This window comes from Spermophilus citellus (genome assembly GCF_964194105.1).
Source record: "Spermophilus citellus genome assembly, chromosome: 1".
Classification (NCBI taxonomy): domain Eukaryota; kingdom Metazoa; phylum Chordata; class Mammalia; order Rodentia; family Sciuridae; genus Spermophilus; species Spermophilus citellus.
Genome location: NC_138182.1, coordinates 114,333,765 through 114,350,805, shown reverse-complemented (window position 1 = coordinate 114,350,805; position 17,041 = coordinate 114,333,765). Strand labels below are relative to the sequence as shown.

The 17,041-nt window shown below is 58.7% G+C and overlaps 1 protein-coding gene across 43 annotated transcripts in view; it reads left to right on the top strand.

The window, feature by feature from the left end:
* The window catches only part of LOC308645737 (obscurin-like), a 131,681-nt gene that overhangs the window by 76,859 nt on the left and 37,781 nt on the right, over positions 1-17,041 (top strand). For 37 of the 43 annotated variants that reach the window (XR_014021276.1, XM_081288142.1, XM_081288112.1 and 34 more), the window contains 18 exons: positions 87-353; positions 480-752; positions 1,298-1,570; positions 2,067-2,263; positions 2,448-2,523; positions 5,801-6,073; positions 7,025-7,291; positions 7,845-8,117; positions 8,956-9,228; positions 9,786-10,073; positions 10,207-10,488; positions 10,849-11,222; positions 11,615-12,485; positions 13,303-13,581; positions 15,443-15,521; positions 15,771-15,889; positions 16,157-16,354; positions 16,982-17,014. Coding sequence is in view for 42 of the 43 variants with exons in the window: in XM_081288142.1 (XP_081144268.1) it covers positions 87-353; positions 480-752; positions 1,298-1,570; positions 2,067-2,263; positions 2,448-2,523; positions 5,801-6,073; positions 7,025-7,291; positions 7,845-8,117; positions 8,956-9,228; positions 9,786-10,073; positions 10,207-10,488; positions 10,849-11,222; positions 11,615-12,485; positions 13,303-13,581; positions 15,443-15,521; positions 15,771-15,889; positions 16,157-16,354; positions 16,982-17,014 (4,695 nt within the window). In the remaining variant the exon portion in view is untranslated. The remainder of the gene's footprint in view (positions 1-86; positions 354-479; positions 753-1,297; positions 1,571-2,066; positions 2,264-2,447; positions 2,524-5,800; positions 6,074-7,024; positions 7,292-7,844; positions 8,118-8,955; positions 9,229-9,785; positions 10,074-10,206; positions 10,489-10,848; positions 11,223-11,614; positions 12,486-13,302; positions 13,582-15,442; positions 15,522-15,770; positions 15,890-16,156; positions 16,355-16,981; positions 17,015-17,041) is intronic. The other 6 variants (XM_081288121.1, XM_081288145.1, XM_081288120.1 and 3 more) reach the window with 5 other exon arrangements.

Sequence of the window (17,041 nt, the reverse complement as noted above, 5' to 3'; positions counted from 1 at the left end):
TTGCCCGGATGTGGTTCTCCACCTACACGGTTCTGGGTCTTAAATGCTCAGGGTCTCGCTGTCATGTTCTCTTTCCTGCCCCGCAGCTGCGCCTGTGCGGTTCCTCCGGGAGCTGCAGGCCTTAGAGGTGGATGAGGGAGCTACAGCGCACCTGCGCTGCGAGCTGAGCCAGGCGGGAGCGAGCGTGGAGTGGCGCAAGGGCTCCCTGCAGCTCTTCCCCTGCGCCAAGTACCAGATGGTACAGGAGGGCTCTGCCGCCGAGCTGCTGGTGCGCGGGGCGGAACAGGAAGATGCGGGAGACTACACCTGCGATGCGGGTCAGGCGCAGACCACAGCCTCTCTTTCCATCCGCTGTGAGCTGCCCACCGGCCCCTGTGCTTCCCCAGCAGCCTCATACCTCAGGGGTGGGCAGGCACCTTGCTCAAGGCGAACATGAGGTGGGAACCTGCAGTCTTAAGCTTTCCTTTCTTGTCCCTCAGCCCCCAAGCCCAAGTTCAAGACCCAGCTGCAGAGCGTGGAGCAGGAGGCAGGCTGCGTGGCTCGGCTCTGTTGCCAGCTGAGCGAGGCTGAGCCAGGGGCCCCTGTGCAGTGGCTAAAGGAGGGCGTGGAGCTGCCTGTGGGCCCCAAATATGAGATGCGGTGCCAAGGGGCCATGTGCGAGCTGTTGGTCCATGGGCTGGAGACCAAGGACACGGGAGAGTATGCCTGTGTGGTGGGTGGCCAGAAAACCTTGGCCTCTCTCAGGGTCAGAGGTGAGCCAACCAGGACCTCATGCCACACCCTCTTCCTGACAGCTCCCCTGGGGGCATCCTGGCTGTGACAAGTGCAGCTCACAGGGTGGTGGAGGTCCCTCAGGTTATAGGCTCTCTTCTTGCTACTCCACCCCCATTCTGATCCTCCAAGAGAAGGGCTTTATGGGGGTAGGCATGAAGCCTGCAGCACTGAAGGCTGTGCTCCCTCCTGCCCCCCAGCTGGCAGCACACTGGCCTGAGCTGGCCTGGTGGCCCTTTCTGGCACCTACCTGCTCTTCCTGAAGGTTTTACTTTCCCGGTGACCTGGCCAGGACTGGGCCTGCAGCAATGTTGGAGCCAAACAGGGCATCTATCCACTGTCCTGCAACCAGAGCTGTACCCTTGGCCTTGGGGAGATAGCTGCCCCAGCTATTTCTAGACTCATTGAGTGAAGCAGCTGGCAAATGCCACACAAGGCAGAGGAGTGTTAGGTGGCCAGGAAGGCTTTCTAGAGGGGCACTGGGGCTGGCCCAGCCTGAAAAGGGACCCTTCTTACCACCCACTAGAGCCTGAGGTGACCATCGTGAGGGGCCTGGTTGATGCCGAAGTGCAGGCTGACGAGGATGTGGAGTTCAGCTGTGAGGTGTCACGGGCTGGGGCCACAGATGTGCAGTGGCGCCTCCAGGGCCTGCCACTGCAGAGCAACGAGGTGACAGAGGTGGCTGTTCGGGATGGCTACATCCACACACTCCAGCTGAAGGGTGTGACACTTGAGGACGCTGGCACCGTGTCCTTCCATGTGGGCAGCCATGCATCTTCTGCTCAGCTCACTGTCAGAGGTAGCCAGCTCTGGGTGGGCCTGCCCTATCACTGCCCCTGGGAGGCTGTCCTGGCCCAGCCTCTCTTTGGGACAGAAGTGGACAGCAAGGGTCCCTGCTTTTGGGATCCTTGGGTGTTGGTAGAGAGAGGGACTATGAACTGGCCATTTCTTAGTAGCCCCAGTCAGGACGGAATGATTCTGGACTGAAGACTGAGTCATGCTGGTGAGCAGGCAGTGGTGGGCTTCCCAGAGCTTACCAGTTTTAAAGCTCCAGTTTCCCTTTCCTGATTTTCATGAGGGGTCATTGCAGACTGGCCGCCCCAGCCTTCAGCCATCTTGGCATTTCCCTTTGGTCAGAGCCCTGGCTAGAGGAAGGACTGATAACACACCCCCATGTACTGTCTTCAGGAATTGGGGTGGGGTCACCAGGGAGGACCCCCAGGATATGGAAGCTATGCTAAAGAAGGGAGCATCCTGGACACAGAGGCTGACACCCATGCCTACCCTGTGTCTAGTCCCAGAGGTGACCATCCTGGAGCCCCTGCAAGACATGCAGCTGAATGAAGGCCAGGATGCCCACTTCCGGTGCCGGCTGTCCAGAGCTGCAAGCCAGGAAGCCCGCTGGGCTTTGGGAGGGGTACCTCTGCAGGCCAACGAGATGAATGACATCACCGTGGAGCAGGGCACGCTTCACTTGCTCACCCTGCACAAGGTGGGGCTCTGGGACCTGTTCCACTTGGACAGGGATGGTTCCAGCTCCATTCAGAAAGACCCTCCACTAGGGGGTCGGGTTAGGGAGGTGATGAGCCCCATCACTGGGGGCTGGCTAGATGGACCAGTCCTTCCTGTCAGGATGAGTTGGCCAGGGCTGAGCATCTTCCTCCCTGTGTCCTCAGGTGACCCCTGAAGATGCGGGAACCATCAGTTTCCAAGTGGGTTCATGCAGCTCAGAAGCCCAGCTGAAAGTCACAGGTGGGCAGCTCTCTCCTATACCTAGGCCCTGGCCTATGGATGCCTGTTTTCTGGGCACCACAGCATCTTGCCTAGTGGTAGCTGGTGTGTGTGTGAGTGTGTGTGTGTGTGTGTGTGTGTGTGTGTGTTGGTGTGGAGAAGAAACCCTAGACTTGGCAATCTTCCAGTCCTTGATCCCTCAAGTCATGGAGTGGGGTAGGCTGGTGAAGATCTTGAGGAATGCTGTGTATGGGGGGAGCACAGGCCAGGATTGGTATTCTCTGTAGGAGAGCCTTGCTGCCTTGGACCCTGAGGTGGAGACAGGGTCTTCTGGACATCATCTTCCAATGCCTGTCCTTCTGATATGGTCCATGTGGGCCCACACACATCCATGTTGAAACGCTCTTGCATACCACACAAGCTCAAAGGTGTGGATGCAACAGCTGATGCGTGACACCTGTGTGGACTCAGGCATGGTGCACATGGCCCCAGAATGCAAACAGGACTTTAGGAATCTTCAACTTGGATTGTACCTTGACTCCACAGGTCACTCTTGAGTGCATTCCCTTGCTACCCTATTCCTGGCTCTCAGACTGGTCCCATCAGTCCACACCAATCATCCATTCATCCATCCACCCATTAACCACCTCTCCATCCACCCTCCCATCCATCCATCTCTATCCATACGTTTATTTATCAACCATCCATCCATCTACCATTCATTCATTTACTACCACCATCTGTCCACTGTCCACTCATGTACCCATTATCCATCTATCTATCCCTCCACTTTCCATTAATCTGTTACCTATCTTCCATATCTAGCTATCCACATACCTTTCCACTCATCCTCTGTCCATCCATTTATCACACATTCATCCATCTACCACCAGTTCATTATCCTTCTGTCCATCCCCTAACCCATTAACTATCCATCCATCCACCCATCAACCATCTACCAGCCACTATCAAACCACTTATCTACTCACCATTGAGCAAGCCCCTGCCATGGTCAAGTCCTGGACCGTGAGGTCCAAAGGTAGTTTTGCCCTCAGGGATTCCCCGTCTGCTTGGAGGAGCTGGACATGGAGACAGTGTATGTTTAAATCTCATGCTCTCCTCCCCAAAAACCTAAAGAATAGACAGATACGGTCAGCTCTGTGGCCTGGGGCCTGGGAAACGCTACTTAGTGCCTTAGGTTGAGTGATGAAGATGAAGTGTCATGGGTTTCCTGAATGGGAGCAGTGCAGGAAGGGCCTTGTGTGTTCCTGGGGCGATGACTATGTGGGGGTGACATGGCTCTGTGTCCCTTGCCTGGGAAAGATGGCTCATTATGCATCAGGACAGTGATCTCAGGGGGAGGGCTCTGGGCCTAGGTGTGTGAATGGATGTCCAGGTAGGGGTGTGATAGGCAGGCCTGGGAACTGTTGCTCGGAGCAAGACCCAGGAGTTGGCAGAGCAGGAGAAGGAGGTGCAGATGTACACTTGGGGAAGGCAGGTGCTGGTGGGGTGCATCGAAGGGGAGGAGTGTGGAGAGGCTCCTGAGGGAGGGCTTGCTGGGGTAGGCATGGGGGCTGCCCCGCACATCACTGTCCTGATGGGCTCTGGTGAGTGCCAGTGACTCCCACCTGCCCCTTGTGACCTGCCTCCTGGGGTAAAGGCATCTAGGCCTTACCAAGCTGAACAGTGTCTCTGTCTTCACAAGGAGGCCCCAGGATGGCCTGTGGAAAGTGCTCAGAGAAGCACAGGGTGGGGGTGACATCCTCCCTGCCTGGCCCTAGGCAGCAGGTGGTGGAAGAAGTCTCTGTCTGGTCCTACTGGCTGGCCTGTGGGGATGGGAGGATTAGACGTGGATGCTGGTATCCTCTTCCTCCAACCACCCTGAGTGTCCATCAGGAGGTAGACAGGATGGAGACTGTATGGAGGGCACGGGAGGGCAGCCATGATTCATCTGGGAAGGCCCTGAGCTTGGACCTTCTGTGTGACAGGGACAGGAATATTTGGATCCAGCATCAGGGCCCTGAACCCTGGTGCTGAGGGACTTCAGAGGAAAACTGGATGAGGTGCCCTCTTGGGATTGAAGGTGCCCCCAAGGACAGAGAGGTCCCCTTCTGAGGCCAGCCACCACCCCTGGGGAGAAGCAGGTGCTGGGGCCTCTGCTTCCTGCCCTAACCTGGGTCAGACGAGGCATCCGCACTAGAAGGAGCCCCAGTCATGGGGCTTGGGGCTTGTCTGCTCTCCTGATGGATCAGGGTACCATGCATGGCATGGCCTCCTCTGGGTGAAACCTGTAGTGTTCTGATGGGGTGTGAGCTGGGCTCACCGTGGTGGCCTCTGTGCCTCCCTCTGTGATGAGGGTGGATTTCTAGACCCCAGGGCTCAGGTCATCCTTTTGGTCTGGATGGTGCCAGCAGGCCCCAGGGTGGCCCCACACCAGTGAGTCTCAGAACTAGGCCAGCACATCCCATTTCTGACATCTGTTCTAGAGAACGGTCACTATTCTCTTCCTGTCATACTTCCTCAACCTAGAACATTTGACCAGACACTCCCAACAGACATAAGCAGTTCTCCAGTGGACACCCACTGGGTGTCTTGTGATTCAGTTCTGACACTATCTACCCAGATTTAGCACAGACCCTGCAAGCTAAGGGCTCAGTCCATAGGCTTCCCCGGCTTCAGATGTCAATGGCAAATCTCAGGTTGCTACCCAAACTTCTGAGTGGCTTCAAGTGAGGGCTCCCACTGTCCTCTCCTCATGCTTGACCAGTTTGCTAGGACAACTCACAGAAGTCAGGGACACACTCATCTTGGATAGCTTGTTGCAGAGGATCCCGCTCAGGGACAGCCAGGTGAAAGACAAGAATGGGAAAGGACACAGATTCCATGTCCTCTCCACGCTGCCCTCCCAGCCTGTGTTCAGCATTGTGGAAGCTCATCTGGTCTTGTTAAGAGTTTGTCTTATGGAGATTGATGTCCAACCACCCTGCTTTCTCAGAGGATGGGGCTGAGCCCTGTAACCCTGTAATCACTTGATCTTCTTGGTGACCAGTCCTTTCCTGAAGCTGTCTCAGGGCTGGGCCTGAGTCACCCCATTAACATAATCTCAGGTGTCATTAAAAGAAAAAAAGATCCTGTTATATATAACGAAGGGACTTGCAGCATTTTCAGGAGATTCTGCTGGGTTAGGAGCTCTGGGCCAGGAACTGGGCATAAAGACAAAACCTGCTATCATAGGACACACCTGCACCAGTAGCCTCTAAGGGATGGACCCAGCCCTCCTTCTTGCCCTCTTATGCAGAGGCTGCACTGTGCCTGGTCCGTGGCCTGCAGAGTGTGGACGTCTTCGCAGGGGAGGTGGCCACGTTCTCCTGTGAGGTGTCTCGTGCGGGTGGGCCAGAGGCCCGCTGGTGGCTGGATGGCACCTTGCTACAGGACAGCCCCCAGAGTGCCATCACTGTGCGTGATGGGACCTTTCACTCCCTCACACTTTCGGGCCTGGGGGTGGCCGACTCAGGCACCGTCACCTTCCGCACAGGGCCCCTGGTCTCCACAGCCAAGTTATTGGTCAAAGGTATTGACCACTGGGGACTTCCCCATGCTGGTGCTTCTGCTCCTGCTGCCACATGCTTCCTGCGGGCTCCTGGGGAAAGGGGGAGGATGGGCACTGAGGGTGGGGACTGTCCCCAGAGCCAGAGGTTGGGCATCACTCTACATGTGCCACCTACCCTGGGCACCCCCAGGAGGCACAGTGGGCAGCTCTTACTTTTGAATGGGAGATCTAGCTGGAGGCTAGGTCCACTGCCACCTGCCAGGTAGGGCCAGTTCATTGCCGCCTGCTTGGCCACCAGTCACCTAGTTAGCTGCACATCCCCAGCCACGGGGGCCAGTCCCTTTGGAGCCTTTTTGGGCTTCTGAGGGGAGGCCCATGCCCTTGGCCCTGGCCTACCTGTCCCTGCTCACATCTGCTCCTCTGCTGTGAGCTCAGCTGAGATCCATGCCCTTCTGGGGAGGAGCTGGCCAGACAGGGAGAGTAGCAGCTGCTAGGGTCTCCCTAGCCTCTTCCCAACAGCTCTGCCTGGTGCCTGCTGTGTGCTGTCATGTAAAATGTGTTGAGATTTCAACAAATGGAGATGGAATGGGGGCCCTGGGTGGGCAGCAAGGCCCCTGGAGAGGAGCAAGCAGGGCAGGGGTTCTGGGTTCTGGGGCAGGCTCTAGGACATCCAGAGGAGCCTTTCCAGTGGCGTATGTTTCTGGGGGCCAGCAGGTATGTGGGGCCAGAGGAGCTCTGCCTGGACAGAGGTGAAGCCTAGGCACTATGCTCATGGGTGAGGTGTGTCTGATGGAGGGCTCTGGGCTGCGGTGTGGGTTCCCTTCCTAGCCACATGCCAGGCAGCTCCTGCTAAACTGTCACCATGAAGCTCCATGCTTGCAGCCGCTGAAGCCACTAACACTGAGTGGGGTGGGTGGGCCATGGTGGTGCTGTTCCTCAGGGCTGATGCGTGTCCGGCGTGTTGGCCGACAGATCCTACGGTGGAGGTGGTCAGTGCCATGCAGGACCTGGCAGTGGAGGAGGGTGGCTCTGCCGAACTCCTCTGCCAATACTCACGGCCGGTGCAGGCCACGTGGAAGATGGACGAGCGGGAGGTACACGCAGATGGGCACCGTGTCATCATAGAGCAGGACTGGACTGTGGCCAGGCTGACCTTCAGGCCGGCCCTGCCCTGTGACAGTGGCATCTATTCTTGTGAGGCCGCAGGCACTCGCGTGGTGGCACTGCTACAAGTGCAAGGTGAGGCCACCTGGCGGGCAGCCCAGGTCCAGCACGGCTTTGGCGTGGCTCTGGCCATGCAGCAATGGTGGAGTGGCAGGCAGCAACAGCCAGCTCCGCACTGCAGGGGACCTACATAGTGGGAACAGGCCCAGGAGGTGGCAGGCAACCTGCCCTGGGCCTGCACTGCTGCTGAGCTTGTGCTTCTGGGAGGAACCATGGCCAAGAGAACCTGAAAGGGAGGAGGGGACAGGGGCCGAGGACCAGGGAGGCCTCCATCAGCAGGGCTATGGGGGGGGGTATACCTGAGCAGTGGCAGGGCCAGGAGTGCTATTGGGACACGAGGACAGAGTTGTGTCCATGCCTGTGACTGAGCTGGCTGGGTGGTGTGAGTCTGCAGTCTGTGAACACCTGTGAGTTTCCTGTGGTCAGGAGACCACTGTTGATGTGAGGGGCCCAAAGGGTGGGCAGGGTGTGGAGGGAACACTACAGGCCTGGGTGCCGCCCTCCTGAAGCTGCTGGCTCTCCCAAGGACAGTGAGGTCAGCAGTCCCTGAGCCTTGCTCTCCCTACAGCCAAGAACACTGTGGTCCGGGGCCTGGAGAATGTGGATGTGCCTGAGGGCGGGGAGGCCTTGTTTGAGTGCCAGCTGTCCCGGCCTGAGGTGGCTGCCCACACCTGGCTGTTGGACGATGAGCCCGTGCACACCTCGGAGAACGCGGAGGTGGTATATTTCGAGAACGGCCTGCGACACCTACTGCTGCTCAAAAACCTGAGGCCACAGGACAGTTGTCGGGTGACTTTCCTGGCTGGGGACATGGTCACCTCTGCTTTCCTCACCGTCAGAGGTAATGGCAATGAGAGCTGGCGGGGCGGAGGTGGGTGAGACCTCTCCCACAGGAGGTTGGGCCACTTTCTGGGCAGCCCAAGGTGGTTTCCAGGACTCTCCCACCAGAAGGGAAGTTGCTCCTTGGGAACCCCCACTCTACCTCCAAAAAGAGTTGTCTGGACTGCTCACTCAGGGGATGGGGCCTGGGACAGGAGCAGCTTGCAGGAGAGTCCTCCACCTGGGCTGGTGGCCTCTGGGAGAGTGCTGGGGCCCTGCACGGCTGCCGGATCAGGGCATGCTGCTGCTGAGCTTGTGCTTCTGGGGGACCCATGGCCAAGAGAACCAGAGAGGGAGGGGACAGGGGCCGAGGACCAGGGAGGCCTCCATCAGCAGGGGCGTAGGGGGAGTGTACCTGCGCAGCAGCAGGGCCAGGCATGCTGTTGGGACATGAGGACAGGTTTTGTCTATGCCTGTGACTGAGCCGGCTGGGTGGTGTGAGTCTGCCGTCTGTGAACACCTGGGAGAGGGCGGGGCCTGGAGAGTTGGCTGGAGGCAGGACATCAGTCTTTGAGACAAGCCCTGCGGCTAGGGAATGGAGTGAGATGTGGGGACCCCGAAGGGGGTCTCCAAGACTCCTCCAGGGGCTGGGCAGCGCTCCCAGGACTGGAGTGCAGCTTCCAGTGCAGGGCGTGTGTCTCCCAGGCCCCTCCAGCCTGGGGCTCTGCAGGTAGGGAGAGCTGGTGGAGATGGGGGTCTCTGTCCACTCCCACTCAGTGGGAGACCCAGTGGGCTGTGCTGGGCTTGCTCTCTCTCTGGACCCTCCTACACACCCGCATTCATTCCACCCCTGACTGCAGGCTGGCGCCTGGAAGTCCTGGAGGCCCCCAAGGATGTGGTGGTGCGAGCTGGCACACAGGCTCGATTCACCTGCGTGCTCAGCGAGGCCCTGCCGGTGGGCGAAGCCACCTGGTACATCAACGGAACTGCGGTACAGCCTGACGACGACTGGACCGTCACTGCTGACGGCAGCCACCACACCCTGCTGCTACACAATGCACAACTACACCACGCTGGGGAGGTCACCTTTGCTGCCCGAGACGCAGTGACCTCAGCTCAACTTTCGGTGTTGGGTGGGTGGTTTGTGTGTGTGAAGGTGTGTCCCTTCTCTGCAGATTGGGTCACACTCCTGACACCAGGGTGGATGACCATTCTGGGCTGGGTCCTGCTATGAATCTGTCCCACCCCCAGAGTCTTAGGATGCTCCCTCCATTCCTAGGTGGCTTCTCCTGCAGGTGTGTGGGCCAGGTCACTAAAGTCTCAGGGCTGCTGTTGATCAGATGTGTCCTGGATCAACTCTGAGTACCCCCTGAGGCCATGGTCCCCAGATCACCACCTACCTTCCCCTGCTTTGTACCTGGGAGAGGTCCAAGCTGGGCCCTGGAGGGGTGGGCAGGAGGAGCAAGGTTGCCAATCTATACGTGCTGGGGGCTCTCACTGGCCTCCCACTCAGAGTGGGCTCTGGGTATGGTCTCACGATGGTAGAGAAACGTATCAGAATCCCTTGCTACCAGGGCTCAGGGGAGGTGATCTTCCCAGTGCCTACACTGTGTCCAAACCAGACTCGGGGGTTGCTGGAGGGGGCCCGCAAGTCCCAGTGAATACATTGACCTACTCTTCTTCCCTGCAGGCCTCCCTGATCCCCCAGAAGATGCCGAAGTGGTGGGTCGCAGCGGCCACTCCGTGACGCTGTCCTGGGTGGCTCCCACAAGCGATGGTGGAGGGGGTCTGTGTGGCTATCGGGTAGAGATGAAGGAGGGGTCCAAGGGCCAGTGGCGTTTGTGCCACGAGCTCGTGCCTGGGCCTGAGTGTGTGGTGGATGGACTGACTCCTGGGGAGACCTACCGTTTCCGAGTGGCTGCTGTGGGCCCTGCAGGTGCTGGGGAACCTGTGCACCTGCCCCAGATGGTCAGGCTGGGTGAGTAGCCATCTTGGTCCTGGAGAATGTTCAGCTTCTCCAAGGTGGAGGGAAGAGTTGGCAGGGTGAGGTTTGGACCCTGGAATGCCCCCACACCTGATGTGGCCTGTCCTCCGTGGACACTGTTCCCCAGCAGAACCAGTGGAGCCTGCTCCTCCCCCGCCCCCTACCCCTGTGAGCCGGCAGGTGGTGGCCGGAGAGGATGTCTGTCTGGAGGTGGAGGTGGCAGCTGAGGCCGGCGAAGTCATCTGGCACAAGGGGACGGAGTGCATCCAACCCAGTGGGCACTTTGAGGTCCTTTCCCGGGGGCGGCAGCAGACACTGGTGATCAAGGGCTTCAGGGCAGAAGACCAGGGCGAGTACCACTGTGGCCCTGCCCACGCCCTGGCCTCCATGGAGGCTGCTACCTTCCAGGGTGAGTACTAGGTTTTGGGCTGGGACACCTTGAATGTGGAAGGGGGTGGCCTGTCCCACCCCATCACTTTCTCCCGGGAGGTTGTCAGTGCCCCACCTTGGAGCCTGATCCAGGTGCATTCCCTGTGCATGTGTCCCACCCCTGCAGTGTGGGCCTGTGAATCTAGGCCCAGGCTCACTGTGCAGAGCCATTTTCTGTTCTGGTCACCACATTGTCTGTGCAGGAGGTGAACTGACATAGGGAGGGAAGACTGAGGCTCAGTGCTTCTAGACCTGGTAAAACCAGGTGCCAAGTGGGGAACAGAGGTCCAGTGATAGGCTTGGGGTCACAGCTCCGGTGATACCCTCCTGCTCTCCTCAGTGGTGCTGACCCCTGGCTCTGGGGACGAGGCTCCCACACAGCCCAGCCTGCCCCCTGAGGCAGCCCAGGAGGGTGACCTGCACCTGCTGTGGGAGGCCCTGGCCAAGAAGCGTCGCATGAGCCGTGAACCCACGCTGGACTCCATCAGTGAGCTTCCAGAGGAGGATGGCCGCGTGCATCACCTACGGCAGGAGGTGGAGGAGGTGGCCCCTGACCTCTCTGAGGGCTACTCCACAGCTGATGAGCTGGCACGCACTGGAGAGGCTGACCTTTCGCACACCAGCTCTGACGATGAGTCCCGGGCAGGCACACCTTCCCTGGTTACTTACCTCAAGAAGGCTGGGCGGCCTGGGGTCTCACCCCTGGTCAGCAAGGTGAGCCTCTACTTGGCTTGCAAGGGGAGGCCCAGTGTTTTACCCTTGCCACTACCACCCACGTGCTTGTCCCTCCTTCCACCGATTTCTCCACCCGTCCATCATCCATCTACTGCTAAAGCCTTTTCCTATAAAGCTGGGGCCAGTCTCTCTGGTGTTCCTCATTACCCATCAGTCCCGTGGGGACTGTATAGAGTGATTTCAGGGAGTTGGGCTTGCTTTGTGATAGCAACAAGAGCCAGCAGGTACCTCATACTCCATGAGGCTGGCACAGTTGCCAGGGCCTGAGAGGCAGAATGGATAGCCGTGCGGAGATCAGTGCTGGGCCCTGGTCTTGTGTGTCTGGCCTCGGGGCCCCTGTCTCACTGTGATACTGTGCTCTGTGCCCACAGGCCAGGGCCCCAGCACCCTCCTCTGTGGAACCACAGAAGCAGCAGGAGCACCCAGCCCAGGTGCACCCACCACCGATAGGTCTGAGTGCTGAGGATCTGGGCGACCCCTCCATGGACAAAGCAGCAGTGAAGATTCAGGCTGCCTTTAAGGGCTACAAGGTCCGGAAGGAGATGAAGCAGCAGGAAGGACCCGTATTCTCCCACACATTTGGGGACACTGAGGCCCAGGTGGGGGATGCCCTGAGGCTGGAGTGTGTGGTAGCCAGCAAGGCTGATGTGCGAGCATGCTGGCTGAAAGACGGCGTAGAACTCACTGACGGGCGGCACCACCACATCGACCAGCTCGCGGATGGGACATGCACCCTGCTGGTCACTGGCCTGGGCCGTGCCGACACTGGTCGCTACACCTGTCAGGTGAGCAACAAGTTTGGCTGTGTGAGCCATAGCGCCTGTGTGGTGGTCAGTGGCACCGAGAGTGAGGCCGAGAGCTCCTCCGGGGGCGAGCTGGATGACGCCTTCCACCGCGCTGCCCGGCGTCTGCACCGGCTCTTCCGCACCAAAGGCCCAGCAGAGGTTTCTGACGAGGAGCTGTTTCTTAGCGCTGACGAGGGTCCCGCGGAGCCAGAGCAACCTGCGGACTGGCAGACCTACCGCGAGGATGAGAATTTTGTCTGCATCCGTTTCGAGGCCCTGGCCGAAGCTCACAGGGCAGTCACCTGCTTCCGAGAGATGTTCACCACCATGGGCATTGGGGTGGAGATCAGCCTGGTGGAGCAGGGACCCAGGGGGGTGGAGATGCGCATTGGCAAGGTGGCCCCTGCCCCTGCAGCACCTCCGGAGCCAGTGTCCACTCAGATGACTTCTGATGCCGGTGAGTCCAACTGCTCCACAGAGTTGGGTCTGGAGCTGGAGTCCAAGGGGGTGGAGGAGGAGTGAGGCCAGCAGTGGCCTGCACCAGCTGAGAGGTCCAGGGGTTACCTGGGCTCCAGCACTCTGCAAGTGCAGCCTACGAGGTGTAAAAAGTCCCGACTCATTGAACAGAGCTGAATTTGAATCCTAGAGCTGAATTTGAATCCCAGCTCTACCTCTTATTAGCTGTGTGAGCTTAGGGAAGCCACAGTCTATTGGAGCCTCGGCTTTCATGTGGGCAAAATGGGAATGTGAATACTTACTTTCTGGAGAGTTTTATTTATTTTTTCCCAAGGAGTCTTGGAGATATAACCCATATAGAACAGGCACCCACTTCCACAAGGCACTTCACTTCCATTTCACCCACTGAATTACTTATCAGCCACGCCACTGGGCCTGCATCTCTGCAGGGACAGGAGGTAGCTGGGATCAGTTACCCTGGCACGCCCAGAAGTTGCTCTCCTACACTCCAGATCCCGAACAGCCCTCAGCCTTCCGCAGTTACTGCTCTTCCCATCCCTGTCTAGCGCTTCATCCCTCTTGCCTCCTGGTGGCCTGGGCAGCAGGAGAGACTTTTAGAGAGCTGGGAAGAGGGCTAAGCCTAGCAGGCAAGCTTCAGGGTCTGTGTCACGTCAGGTCTGCAGGTGCTCCCACGTGGCCTGTTGCCGGGCAGCTCACACATGTCAGACCACCCAGCTGGTGTGATCGGTGTGTTTGTGGCCACAGGCGTGAGTGGCATGCCCAGGCTAACATGCTACATGCCCTGCCTGCTGTTCTAGCCCCCGTGTTCCTGACGGAGCTGCAGAACCAGGAGGTGCAGGATGGGTACCCTGTGAGCTTTGACTGTGTGGTGACGGGCCAACCTGTGCCCAGTGTTCGCTGGTTCAAGGACGGGAAGTTGCTGGAGGAGGATGACCACTACATGATCAATGAGGACCAGCAGGGTGGCCACCAGCTCATCATCACTGCTGTGGTGCCCACAGACATGGGCGTCTATCGCTGCCTGGCGGAGAACAGCATGGGCGTCTCCTCCACCAAGGCTGAGCTCCGAGTGGAGCGTGAGTGCACTCTGGGGGTCTGTGTTACCAGGGTGGGGATGAGAGTCTCCTGAGCAGGGCTGGAAGAGTGATCCAGGGCTCTGGTCTTAGACCAGATAGGAGTTAGGGCCTCCAGGTCTTAAGCTGGTGGAGACTTCCCTTGAGCCAAGCTCAAGGCCACAGTTCCCCCGGGAGCCCAATGGTGGAGGGTGGAGGTCTCTTGTGTCTGCCGAAGGCGTCCAGGCTGGGGAGACCAGGAAGGTGTGGAAGAGGAACCAGGGGAGCCCAGCTGCTCAGCCACTGCCTTGGGGCTGCTCTGGAGCCCTGGCTATTGCTGCAGGAGACTCTTGGGCATGCGGGTGGCTGCTGCCACAGAGTGTCAGGACACTTGCTCTTTGTTTAGATTCCTGATGGTGCTCATGGGCCTGGGATCTCCTGGGTGTTGAGGGTTTCTGTTGTTCTAATGAGGTGACTCTTGCAGGGTCCCTGTAGCCTTGGTGGGCAGGCTGGCCAGGAAGACCAAGCTTTGACAGGAAGCCTGGAAAGGGCCCCACCCCATCCACTGAGGATGGCATGTGACACAGCTGGAGTAGGGTGCCCCGTCTGTGGGCCTCAGGGAACTTCGGCCTGATGGAAACAGAGGTGCTGGCAGGGGCTGTGCCCACCACAGCTTGCCCGACATGATCTCACATCTGGCTGCTCCTGAGGTGTCCTTAAGTCACCTTCAGCCTAGGCAACAGGACCCTTGGTTGGCTCTGTGAGCTGCCCTGGCAGGTTAACCCTGCCCCAGGGAGACCATGGGTCCTGATTTATATCCACTGGGTCCACCCCAGCGAGGAGCCTGGGCTTCTGACTAGCCTCTGAAGCAGGTTGTCTTGGGGCCTGACCTGTCCCCAGGCAAACAGGGTCAGAGCTGAGCTGGGCTAGAGGACATGCAGCTGGCAGGTGCCCTGGCCACAGAACTGCTGCTGGTGTGTGTGGGGTCGTGGTGGAGGCTCCCCCGCATACAGGCATGCTTGGAGCTGTGGCATGGTGGGCGCTGATGGCTGGTCTCCTTCCAGAGCTGAAAGAGCTCTTCACGTGTTCCTGATTCCGGACTGCATCAGAGGCATGACCTTGGTCTTTCCCTTTCTTGGCCATGTACTTGGGGGCACCGTGTCTGGCCTGATGAAGGCTAGGGTCTCTGCTCTTTCTTGACTGCTTGGGCTTCGCCACACTTATGCAAGTGCTGCCTGAATGTGAGTCATAAAGACTCACATGTGTGCTTTCTTCTGGAAACTTGGTGGTAGCTCTTAAGTTGAGGTCTTTGATTCCCTTGGAGGGAATTTGTGAGTGTGAGGTAAGGCTTCAAGTTCACTCTTGCTCAACACCATTTGTAAAAGACTATTTTCTTCCATTTTATTGTCTAAGAAATCTTTTAAAGTCCCCCAATTTTACCTGAACGTCACTGAGAACGTGGCAAGAAGGGCCAGGGGTCTCAGCTGCCATTCAGCTCCCACTGGCCCCAGGCCCAGGGCCATACCTCCCAACCATCCTGCTGGGGTAGTGTCTCAGCATGGTCACTCTGGGGACTCTCGCTTGGCCCACAGTGGTGGAAGTCCAGCTTGTTGCCCCTTCTTGGTCAGAAATCCAAGTCTCTTTCTCTTGGTTTTGAGACTTGTGTCTCCAACCTCTCGTGCCCTGGTAGGATGGAACCAGAAGGTTCTGCCACTGTCCCTGTCTGCTGTTCCTGGAGACTCAGGTCATATGACATTTTGTGCTGGGCCTAAGAGGCTTGCAGTTAGTTATGGGTGTGGAACAGCAGGGGTGGGCAGGCCCAGGAGGGCGCGTCCCCCTGAAATCCCAAAGTCCTGAGCCTCCTCCACTCACTTTTCCTCCCCAGTGACCAGCACAGACTACGACACTGCCGCAGATGCCACGGAGACCTCATCCTACTTCAGTGCCCAGGGATACCTGTCTAGGTGGGGCCACACAGACAGCGGCCCAGGGCCTCCCGGGAAGTGGTGATCTGGGCTGGGTGGCTTAGATTGACTTTCCCAAGCCTGCAGCTTTCAGTCAGACCCTGGCCGTTTCTGTCCCTCTGCCCCTCCACTCAGCAGACAGGGAACCTCAAACCCATCCGCCTCTGACCTTCACCCTGGGGGCCCTCCCGCCTGGACCCTCAGCCTGCTCCACTTTATGGCTACCCCCTTATTTGTCTTTTTTGCCAGCCGGGAGCAAGAGGGAACCGAATCAGATGAGGGGCAGCTGCCCCAGGTGGTGGAGGAGCTGAGGGACCTCCAGGTGGCCCCTGGTACACGCCTGGCCAAATTTCAGCTCAAGGTGAAAGGTAAGGTGCTGGGGAGTGGGCACCGTAGCTGGAGGGAGGCCAGGAGCTGTCTCCCGTTGGTCACACATGGGAAGGGCCTGACCAGTGGAGGTCAGGAGGTCATGTGTGCCTGCTGCTGGGCAACAGGAGGCTGCCACCCCACCCCCACACCAGAGGCTCGCTGGCCTCTGAGCAACCTCTTTTCTGGGCCTTTGTCTGTCTCCCATCGAAAGAGTATAGTGCCCATTGAGAATGGTCCTGTGCTGATCACTCTCCTCCATGGGGTAGGCTACCCAGTCCCCAGATTGTACTGGTTCAAAGACGGCCAGCCCCTGTCTACATCTGCCCACATTCGCATGGCTGACAAGAAGACACTGCACACCCTGGAGATCGTCTCTGTCACCCGGGAGGACGCTGGCCAGTATGCGGCCTATATCAGCAATGCTGTTGGTGCTGCCTACTCATCTGCCCGGCTGCTGGTCCGAGGTGTGTGCCCTGAAGGAGTGAGCAGTGCCACATGTACTGCATGCCAGGCCCCATCAGGCTGGGCCCAGCCCATTGCCCCTATGCACAGTGGCTCAGATGGCAGAATTGCCCCACAGGAGCGGGTGCCCAGTGGGGCTTGGACACCCTGAGTGATGAGCAGGCTCTTGGGGGAAGCAGACGAACACTGGGCCCAGCAGACCCGCACAAAGCCCCAGTGGCAGCTCTGACAAGAAAACTCCTGTGTCCTTATTTTCCCAAACGTTCTGAGCACTGAGAGCTGACTCCCAGTTTGACCCATACTGGTCCTGCGGAGAGACTGTTGCTGGGTCCTCCTCCTGCCTCTCAGGGTGCAGCCCCAGCTGCCATCTCCCAGTGCCCATGTGGTTCCAGGTGGGGCCCCAGACTCCCAGTGGGCACAGGGAGGGTGGGGATGTCACACGGATGTACACTGGAGTGTGAGTTCTTTGGCCTCCTGGCCAAGGTTTCAGGCAGGGTAATGGACCTTTGACCATGGGTGGGGCCATGCCCAGGTCCCCCCACTGGGCAGTAGGACCAGGACCTTCCCACGTGTAGGGAAGCAAGGGAATCTGTGCGTGCTGCACATCTGACTCCCTCTGCACTTTTCAGGTCCTGATGAACCAGAAGAGAAGTCAGCATCAGGTGAGATGGCCCTGTGGGCAGACAGAG